General features: G+C 38.8%; 1 protein-coding gene across 1 annotated transcript; it reads right to left on the reverse strand.

Annotated features, from left to right (window-relative positions):
* Nucleotides 1-34: 34 nt before the first annotated feature.
* Nucleotides 35-8,250, reverse strand: LOC106587440 (mucin-5AC). Its single transcript, XM_014175836.2, has 19 exons — nt 8,127-8,250; nt 7,748-7,810; nt 6,466-6,727; nt 6,082-6,196; nt 5,707-5,797; nt 5,503-5,609; nt 4,165-4,381; nt 3,944-4,069; nt 3,412-3,529; nt 3,175-3,313; nt 2,559-2,669; nt 2,349-2,418; nt 1,992-2,129; nt 1,724-1,888; nt 1,519-1,613; nt 1,163-1,289; nt 799-1,054; nt 573-625; nt 35-291 (listed from the first exon to the last, which is right to left on the reverse strand). Exons 1-19 carry the CDS (start codon nt 8,206-8,208, stop codon nt 140-142), a joined length of 2,487 nt encoding a protein of 828 aa, XP_014031311.2. The 5' UTR covers nt 8,209-8,250; the 3' UTR covers nt 35-139.
* Nucleotides 8,251-10,779: the final 2,529 nt, after the last annotated feature.

Here is a 10,779-nt window from a genome sequence, read left to right on the forward strand (position 1 = left end):
TTGTTAAATCCACTTCAATAAGTGTAGATGAAGAGGAGGAGACAGGTTAAAGAAGGATTTTCAAGCCATGAGACAATTGAGACAGATTGTGTATTAATATCAATATTAGGAAGGTGTTCTTAATGTTTTGTACACAGGTTTATATCCGCTGTGTGGAACGGTCTGGAGACGAAGTAAATAGGGGACCTACACAGGCCATATCCAGAATATTGCAGCTCTTCTGACACTCTAACCCTCTCACTCCTGGGCTTGCATTGGAGCAGTTGAAGAAAACCATTGGTGCAACACATGCTGTGGAAATAAAGGGAATTCATGTATCATGACTCTGTTGTGTCTTTCACAAAATCAATATGCTCTATAAAGTGTGTACTAGGATGGAGAGATGATAATTCAACATGCACATTGCCTGGTTCTGTTGCCAATAGCATACTACTACCACACACCACATGTGTATATAGGATTGGACAGAGTGCCATTAAAAGAATAGACTTGTTTCAAATTCAGTGTTGCCTAGCACAGTACAATATCTAAAAATTGTGAGATGCTTTGACAATTTATATACATGAACTTACATGGATGATCAGATGAATCTCCAATACAATGGAGTTTGCCCTCCTTGCAGGTGCTGAAATAAAATGGTGTTAATGGTACTTGAATGTCCCTATGCTCACTACAGGAAAGCAAGGCCCAAGGCCCTTGGTTCATAAAGTCCCAAAAATATACCTTTAAAATAAAATGTGTTGTGAATTACATTGATATACAGTTTGACTATAGGTAAGTAAATAACTCGGTCCATACCACATGGTTCCATCCTTGCTGATGACCTCTCCAGGGGACACCACTGAGCCCTTGTAATAACAAGGGCAGCTGGCTGGTGGAACACACTTGCCCTCATCATCCAGGTAGGTTCCCTCAGAACAGACACACCCATCCACAGACTCGAAGGTGATTGAACAGGTAAAGTCAGAGTCGCTGTAGCAGCGGCAGGAGCGATCACTGTTTTTTATGCTGTAGCTGTAGACCATGGTGCTAGGGCACGAGGTGGAGTATTTGTCTGGGGATGGCAACAATTACTATTAGATGTAAATATTTATCATATTTGTATCTTATTCTCCCACAATTGACACATCTTCTTAGGTATTATGGTGTGATTGTCACTTACTGCAGATAGTGTCTCTCCAGCCGCTGAGCTGGATACCCTCGGCAGCACAAGCGTGGACATAAGAGGAGACGGCAGCACACATGCAGTCCTCACTCTTCTCACAGTTACAGCTGTCATACATGCAGTTCTGAATAGAAAACCACAGTCAGAACAGCATCCATATTATACTGTACAATAGTTTTAATTAATTGTGTGTGCATAATATGCACGAACACTGCGCAGAAAACAATATTTAACAGCAAGCAAAATGATTCTCAATTGCCCCATAACAGCTGTAATCACATGATACATACATCTGTGTATTAGCTATGCTCATGAAATATTCAGAAATGAATAGTATGATGATGGAGTCTCACGTCTTTGTACATGTCTGGGCTTATCGCTGCGTGGCATGGAGCAAACAACCCTTTAGGATCAGCCAGCTGAGAGCACCAGTGCTGGGCATACTTCTCTGAAATAGTGAAAACCACAGGAATTAGTTAGGCCAACTTTAAGAAACACTTGCACCATTCTCCATAACATTTAAAACTGACATGGAAAGGTGATAAACCATGCAGCTACCATTGTCAAGACTTAAACTGCAGGGGCTTTCAAAGCTACTCTTGATGTCAGGGCAGCTGGCTCGTGTTTTCCAGGTGTTTGCAAAACCAATGGCTGTGCCCTCAGTCACTCCACTCAGGACCTTGAAATCATCTCCTTGGTTGTTGTTGAAGTTTCCACAAAGACCTGTAAGGTGAACATGTATTTATATACAGGGAAAATAAATCATTCCCAGAACATGAACACCTCAGTGGACTGTGGTGGTTGGTCAAAGGATGATTTGACATACCGCAAGTTCTCTGTTGCCAAACGGTGCTTGCAGCAATATAGACCTGCATGATTGGTGAGAGTTGGATTTCCAACTGGAGGCCAAAGGTGGTCTGGACGATGATGAAAAATGAGGAGGCTCTGAAAATAGTTACTCCAGCTATAAGGAACAAAGTGGGAAGAGGAAGGAGTATGATGCAGCATTAAAATATATGTGTCAGTGTTGAATGATAAAGTTCCATCGCCATCACGACATTCCCAATAATCATTATGTATTCCCCATACAATGATGTGCTTACCTGTAGGACACAAGTTTCATGTATGCCTAGTCATGACTACATTGATAGTACGGTATGTTTATTGTGCAACTCTAACTTACCAACAGAAAAGGGCAGCTGAGAATAGATTCCATTTACAAAGGCTTTTCCATTGGGTTGTATGTTGATCACCTGCATAGAGGGGCATTGCGTATCCATATTCTTATTCATGATATTCAAATTATACATTAAAGTCTAAAACCTAACAATATTAGGGGAAAAACATCTACTGCAGTCAAAGGCTGAGAGCATGTCAGTCAAAGAATACTTACAGTGGCTCCTTCTGAGAGGGACAGGGTAACAGCCTTTAGACAAGTCTCACTGTCAGAAAGCCCACACTGCACCAGATCACCCAGTACAGTAAATTGCATCCCATCACAGTCCTGAAAAAAACATGAATAAGTTGTTACAAATATTTGCCTTAATAAAAGGAAAAATCAATATCTCAGTGTAAAACAAGAGACAGAGTAAACATGAACAACCCAGATTTCTCAATAGATAAACGTATGAATACAAGATGAATAGTATTGTTCCAACTCTGTTCCTGGAGAGCTACTCTCCTGTAGGTTTTTGCTCCATACCCAGTTGTAACTAACATGATTCAGCTCATCAACCTGCTAATTTGTAGAATCAGGTGCCCTAAATTAGGGTTGGAGTGAAAACCTACACGACGGTAGCACTCCAGGAACATTGTTGGAGAGCCCTGTTCTATATAGTTTGATAACAATGTTCATCATAAACCTGGATTTGTTAGAAGAAAAGTAAAGAAGCTGTAGACAAAGCTGTAATACAGACATAATAACTACAAAAAAGTTGACAAGTTTTAAGATGTCTTATGTGGATGAGATTGATGCACACAGATCTTAGGTGAGGAAACTGCATATTGACCTTGGTCAGAACATAAGAGCAGTCCCCATGAAAGGTGTATGCTTTTCCATCATAGGTGTTGATGTGGGATCCTCCCTCCACAGCACAGGTGCCAGGACAGTCCTTGTCCACACACTTCCACTGACCACCACCACAGGAGCTAAGGGCAACATATCAATTATTCAATGGAACTTACAAATTGTCACTGCGGGAATAACTTTTAGTCTCAAGTCAAAATTCTTAGCCAGGTTCTCTTACCAATCTTTACAAGTGCTTGAATAAGACTCTCCGGGTGCGTAGGTTTTTCCATTGTGGCGGCAGGAGCATTGACTCAAGGCGATACAACCATTCTTGTTGACGTCATCAAAAACGGTTCCTTTGGGTGATAGCATACATGTGTTTATTATGTCTCCATCCCAACATACTGCCCTACAAAGGCAAAACGCAGTAACTATGTGTTTTCTTTTACTCCAAAATCTGAATTCAAAGTATTTTTCTGTCTAGACAGACAATCATTTCTGACACTCCATAATATATTCTGATCAACTGGCTTGTTTGTGTCAGGAAATTAAATACCACATGAATCAGATAACATACCTGGCCATTACAACAGATCAAATATTTTTGACCAAATGTGTAGTTGCCTTTGTAACGCAACATAGTCCGGTCCACAATATGGAATCAATTGCTTTGCATTCTATCAGTATGCAGTCTGCTACATTCCAATGCATTTTATCACATCTCTTTGAAGAAGAGGATGTGCAGAGAACGTTTAAATATGTCTACCTACCTGGAGGACAAAAGCAGCCATCTGAGCAGTGTTCCTCACACAACTGGCCTCTCTCAGGGTTGGAGCAGGTGTCAACACAGGGGCTTCCACACTCCTGGTACTCCATGTTGAAGGGGCATGTCTTATCTGCAAAGATAAGGTTATTTCAAAATATTAGTATACTGTTGCAACTAACCAATGTGCGATTAGATTTTTGATATGGGGAGTAATGGCATGCTTACAGCAGAACTGTTCAGTCCTCCATTGTTGTGGCTTCCCGCCTGCATGAACACACTGGCGGGAGTACTCTGAGATGGTGTTGCACAGGCAGAAGGAGTTGGTGCTGTTATCACAGTGGCACAGGTCAGATACACAGGCCTCAACAAATGAGTCGATGGCCAACAAGTCCTTACAGCTGCTGAAGGCAGGACCGGAGAGCAACTGCTCACAAACTGGTTTCTATCAAACAAAAACAGAGAGATGTTATAATTAGGACACATACAGTGGAGTCTGAAATGATTGACACCCTTGATAAAGACGAGTAGAAAGGACTGTATAAAATAAATAATTCAAAAATGTAACTATATTGTATGCAAAACAAATTTGGGAAAATATTTAATTTTATATTAATACAATTGCTTCTAGAAAGAGACTTTGTCTAAAAAGTAATACAAAATAAATCTCTAAAAGGTAGGGGTCAAAATTATTGACATCGTTGTTTTCACTATCTTTCAATACCTCACCTTGCGAGGAAAACTGCAATAATCCTTTTTTAAAATGTTTTATGAGTTGAAGAACATATTAGGAGCACAGGAGATTGGTGGGAACTTGATTGGGGAGGACGGGCTTGTGGTAATGGCTAGAGCAGAATTAGTGGAACGGTATCAAATACATCAAACACATGTTTTCCATGTGTTTGATGCCATTCCATTTGCTCCGTTCCAGCTATTATTACGAGCCGTCTTTACCTCAGCAGCCTCCACTGATTAGGATCCTTGATAATCGTAGTCTGTTCTTATGGACTGCCCTCTTTAATTCAAACCACAGATTTTCAGTGGGTTTCAAAGAGAGACTGAGATGGCCATTGCAAAAAGGGGTTATTTTCCAGTCTCTGAACTTGACACCCATTGAAAATCTGTGGTTTGAATTGAAGGGCAGTCCATAAGCACAGACAAAGGATATCAAGGATTTGGAAGGATTCTGTATGGAGGAATGGTCTAAAATCCCTCCCAATATGTTCTCCAACTCATAAAACATTTTAGAAAAAGGCTCAGTCCTATTATTCTCTCAAGGTGTGGTGTTGAAAGGTTTTGAAAACAGGGGTGTTTGACCCCTGACTGGAGAGAAAGAAAATATGACTTTTAAACAAAATCTCTTTCTCAGAGCAATTGTATTAGTATAAAATAATATATTTTTCCAAGAAATGGAGCATATATACTGTAGCAGTATACAGTATAGTCATTTTTGCTCATCTTTATCAAGGGAGTCAGTAATTTCAGGCCCCACTTTAAATGTTGTTAAGTACACAGCAGCGTAGCCAATATCCCTATTCTTATCATAAGCGCTAAAGTTTAACCTACCAGATTGGGGCATTTATGATTCGAAGGCAGTGTATTTTCAGTACAGCTTTCAGTTGGACCATCCAATTTCCAGAAGTTTCCGAAGTCGACAGGGGACAATTTCATACCTTTGGCATAAAAATAAATCAAATTATTGTTGAATGTCAACTGTATTCCAAATAATAGGCTATGGTTGACGTGTTGATAATGTCAGTGAAAATGTACCATGGCTATAGAACTCATCAAATTGTTGAACTCCATTAAAATCTCCACATAGACCACAGGTCTTATTTCTGAATTTGATGTCCATCTCCACCTGAAATAGAAGACCATTAGACATTTTAGGGCGACATTTTACCTCCATCACCGCATAACACTCGACAAAAACGGGAAATGACTGTAACAAAACGAACATTTAACCGCAGTGACAACCTATTCCTTAAAATAACTTTAGATTAGTACTACCTATAGTCATTCCAAGTGCCTACATTCATTCCAAGTGCCCACCACAGCACAGGCCTTCAAATGCAGACATTGACCACACTGCAGAAACCTAACTCCACAACAGAAATATTCATAAATGCATAATTGTTGTACTACCAAGAAGGAATCCTCCTGGTTCCAGATGGCTACCAATCCCAGTTTTGCTTTGATCTTGATGTAGGAGGGAGTCTCTTCAATGAGAATACCAGACTGGCTGAATGGTAAGGTGGCACTGGAGGAAGAGGAAGACAAAGCACTAGATTCAACTAGAACTTAGTCAGACCAACCAATCAATTGACTTCATTTTAAGACATTTTCATTGGTAGTATAAAAACAGCAATCTCATCTCAATCACTGTAAATATGTGCTGGAGCATAATTACACAGTATAAGGTTGCGTCTAATCTTTTAAGTCAAAGCGACTGGGACAACAATATGACATCCAACTACTTGAGCACTGATTGAGAAATACTGCTACATGAGAAATTCTTGACGAACTTACTTCTTCCCATTAACAACAACGGAACCCTTGGATAGCTCCACCACTGCGCCATCCAGCTTCATGGTGATCTTGCTAATGGTGGGCTGGTTGTCCACCACCTGCCGCCTCATCTGGATGTTGAAATCCTCATAACTGCTATGGCACAGTGAGGTCACAACATAGTTGCAGGTGGAGGGGAGCTGAAAGATGTCTCCGTCAAAGGTCTTGAAGTGGTAGTTACCCCATGTGCTGCAGACCTGGCCATTATGTATAGGACTCACTCCTGAGGAAATGGATAACCAATTCAGCTATGATAGCATACAATTCAGCAGGTTTTATCTTTAGATACAGAGAAAGAAATGAGTAGACAACGGGGAACAGAATTATTTCAAATTTGTGCCCCTTGTAAGATCTTGCTTTTAACTAGTAGTCCATTGGTTGACTGCTAGATTGGCCTCACTCACTCACCATAAGAGTCTACTGACGCACCCGTGTGTCAATCTAATTAACATCATGAAAACATCATCATCAAAATCTGTCAGTTTAAGCTAAAGATATCAGTTTTTTTGCATGGGTTGCATCTCAATCCACCATATCCACCTACAGTATGTCGACCTTCCGCATCTGCAGTTGAAAGTGGTAGAGCTACAGAGCTGTTTGTCACACCAGGGGACATCTTGAAAATTGGTATTCTCACGAAAACTTCTTTAGCGTCCGAACGATTTGGCCTACGAACTAATATCACCACTCCATGGTGTCACGGGACTCGTCTGGTGTCAGTACCACCGATGTGCTAACCTCTGTCTGTAGCGTCCGAAACGTTTGGTCTACGACCCCCACAAGTGTCACTTAATGGAAGCATGGCGGTAGTTTTGTGCCAACAAAAAAAGGGGTTAAATATGTGTAAAAAAAACTAATATTTCCTGAGCTTTCTTTTATCTCCAGACATTTCAAAACCTTATTCCTTAGGATACATTTTCTTGGCATTTATGAACGTGTTATTCAAGGCGTTTCTATGGGCTATATTAGTAAACGCCAAATTCAATATTTGATCAACTAAAAACCAAGAACTTTCAATGTACATCCAAACTCTATCATGTTTAGGAACTGAATTATTTAGGCTACTTCATGCTTCTCAAAAACAGCTAATCCACAAAACCTGTTGCACAACTTGCTATGACTGTCTCCATCATGGTTATTGTCCTTTCACCATTGTCTGTGGATATGTAAGGCTGCAGTGTTAATCATTGTCATCATCCTCAGGGCTCACACATCTGTATAGCACATGTATTATGAAGCTTACCTGCAATCTCAGGCATCCTTGACATTGAGGGGATGATGTTAACTGTGGCCTTTGATGTATCCTCTGAAATCAAAGTGTATGTTAATAAGTTGCATGAAGTTTTACTGTAAATCGTTGTGGAATCCTGTGTATTTCGGGCTCTGTTTTGTAGTTCTCTTGCCAATCCTACATTTACCTAATCATCAATCATAACTCGTGCTTAAAAGCACTTAAAAGCAGGACTTAGCATTGTCAAATATTCCCTCATTGTTAGGCTGTCCAATTAGATAAACATTGGAGCTATTGTGAGAGTGCTATGACATATGGTAACATACATTTTAGCCCTGTCAACACTAAAGTACAAGGTTTCATGTAAAACAAAATCATGGATTCTACCTACCACTTTGAGAGGCAGTTAAACCAATCGCCAGAGCCATCCATATTAACACCCATGTGGGTGTCTGTGTTGTCCCCATGGTCATCCTCTGGGTAGTGAACACAGGTGGTATGAGAAAGGTACTTGTTGGTTCTTGGCTTTATACCACCTGAGTGAAGGGAAGGTCCTTGGTTCTTCTGGACGTGAAGGTGTGGCAGAAGGGCTGGCTCCGTTCCAAGCATTTTATGGCCATCTCATACCAATATGAGAGGTTTAAACCCCATTTTCTCATTGCACAGAAAAACGTGTAATAAACAAGTTGCAGTAGTTAATCTATTAGATTCATTGTATTTATTAATTCATATATATATATATATGGACTAAATAAAGCATCAAAACAGGTCATAAAGTGTTTGTGTTCATTTGTTTATCTCTTATGACTCATTTAATAGACCAACATAACACGATGCAGGTGTGTTCCTATGATAAGAGTGATTACTGATTCAATCTATTGTCCTTACACTGAGGCTGAAATGTCTTATTGTTTCTCATGTCACAAAGAGTTTTTACACACAATGGCAATATTGCTCATGACTTGATATGAAGGAAAACCCTTGTTTACTTTACTAATTAATTGTTTTATAAACACGAAACATTTTCAAAATGCCATTAGTATTGTTGCAATGCACAATGTGGTTATGTGGTGTTGTGTAATGTAACTCCACCATCTCATGTCCTTATGTCAATATTCTTGTAGAAGGGTCGTTCCATTTGATTTCATTAACTTTTTGACTGCAAACCTTTTAACTTGAACAAAACTTTCTAGACATTTTTGCCCATCATAGAAGTAGTCGGCAGGTAGCCTAATGGTTAAAGCGTTGGGCCAGTAACCTGAAAGTTTGCTGGATTGAATCCCCGAGCTGACAAGGTAAAAAACTGTCATTCTGCCCCTGAACAAGGCAGTCAACCCACTGTTCCACGGTAGGCTGTTATTGTAAATAAGAATGTGTTCTTAACTCACTTGCCTAGTTAAATAAAGGTTAAGTAAAATAGTCAGAAACAAACTTTTTGGACCTGAATGCCAAAACATTTAGGAGACATAGGTGCTCACAGTTTACCCATTTCGCATCCATGTCTTTGTCACTGGAAAAGACAAACGGCATGAGTTTGATATAATTGAAAAGCTTGCAAACAGGTTAGTCAACAACAACAAAAAATTATAATATCTTGAAGAATTTTTAGTTTTTAGAAAAATTGACATTTTTTTACCTTTAACATCAATTATCCCAAAATGCATGAACTGATTCAAAAAATATTGTTCTGCATATTTTGTAGCTTAGACCCTATTTTACATCATCTGAGGTTTTTGTGTTGTGTTCGACATCGGTTTAGACACTGCACGCTCTTGAATACAGGTTGTGTGTCATGTTTTGGCTGATAAAATCAACATTTTAACTTTTAAAGGACAGCACAAAAATGGTTGAAGTTCCACATATCACAGAATGTTGAAATGAATGGGAATATCAGTTGTTTTAAATTATGCTGTCAATCTTCCACACAAAACCTATTGAAATCATAGAAATATAGATAATAGAATAGCCATTCCTATTTAAGTTGATTTCTGACAGTGTGTGGACCGGAAGCCTTCTTTGTGGATAAAAAAAATAATCTAGTTTTATTTAAAAATATATTTTCAAGATTTTATCAAATTGTTTTACAACCCTGTTTGTAAGGTTTTAAATGATATCAAACTCAACCGTTTATCTTTTTCAGTGCTGAAGACATGGATGTCTCATGGTAGGGTGGGGTATGCAAAATGGGTCAACTTTGAAAACCTCTATCTCATAAATGTTTCTGACAGCTTCTACCACGGCAAATAAGTATGGAAAGTTTTGTTCAAATCAAAAGGGGTGCGGTCAAAAATGGATTGAAATCAAATGGAACGACCCAGAACTAAAGTTCAAAAAGAGTGCTTTGGCATGAAAACCCCTTTTTGGCTTCAAAATACGTCCATTAAAACTGTGAATTAATAGAATGTATTGTTGAAAGCTGTGTTCCATTTGCAAAGCATCACTTGACTTGAGATTAGAAAATGCAATTGTTACTGAGCTTTTCATTCATTTCACACAAGGGTTAGAAAGATTAATAGTCTTTGACAAGACTATTTATTTAGTTATTTTTTCACCTTTATTTAACCAGGTAGGCTAGTTGAGAACAAGTTCTCATTAAGGATATTGGATACCATCTTGTGATTTAAACATATAGTCATATCCTTGAAAGTAAATAAATTGTAACATTTTATATGTTGGTACACATATTAGCCACTAATGTGTAGTTCATCTGCATGTACAGTACATACGCATCTAATAACAATTAGCAACTAAACTTCTTTCCATAGTATCTTTAATTAGAATGACCACTATGTATTATCACTTGCTGCTAGTATACTGTACAGTGGTCTCCATGTGAATTTGGACAGTGATGCTCTCCATATGAATGTAATGTGTCAAATGAGGTAATTTCTGGACAATATCTCTGCAAGTATCTTTAAATATGAAAGGCAACTATGTATTAGCACTTGCTACTATTTCTGTAAATAACACACTGTCTTTATTAGTTCCACACTGAAACAGCTACTAAGAGTTATAAACTAAAAACAAGTGGTTTATACTGTATG

The sequence above is a fragment of the Salmo salar genome, chromosome ssa26 (genome assembly GCF_905237065.1).
Source record: "Salmo salar chromosome ssa26, Ssal_v3.1, whole genome shotgun sequence".
Classification (NCBI taxonomy): domain Eukaryota; kingdom Metazoa; phylum Chordata; class Actinopteri; order Salmoniformes; family Salmonidae; genus Salmo; species Salmo salar.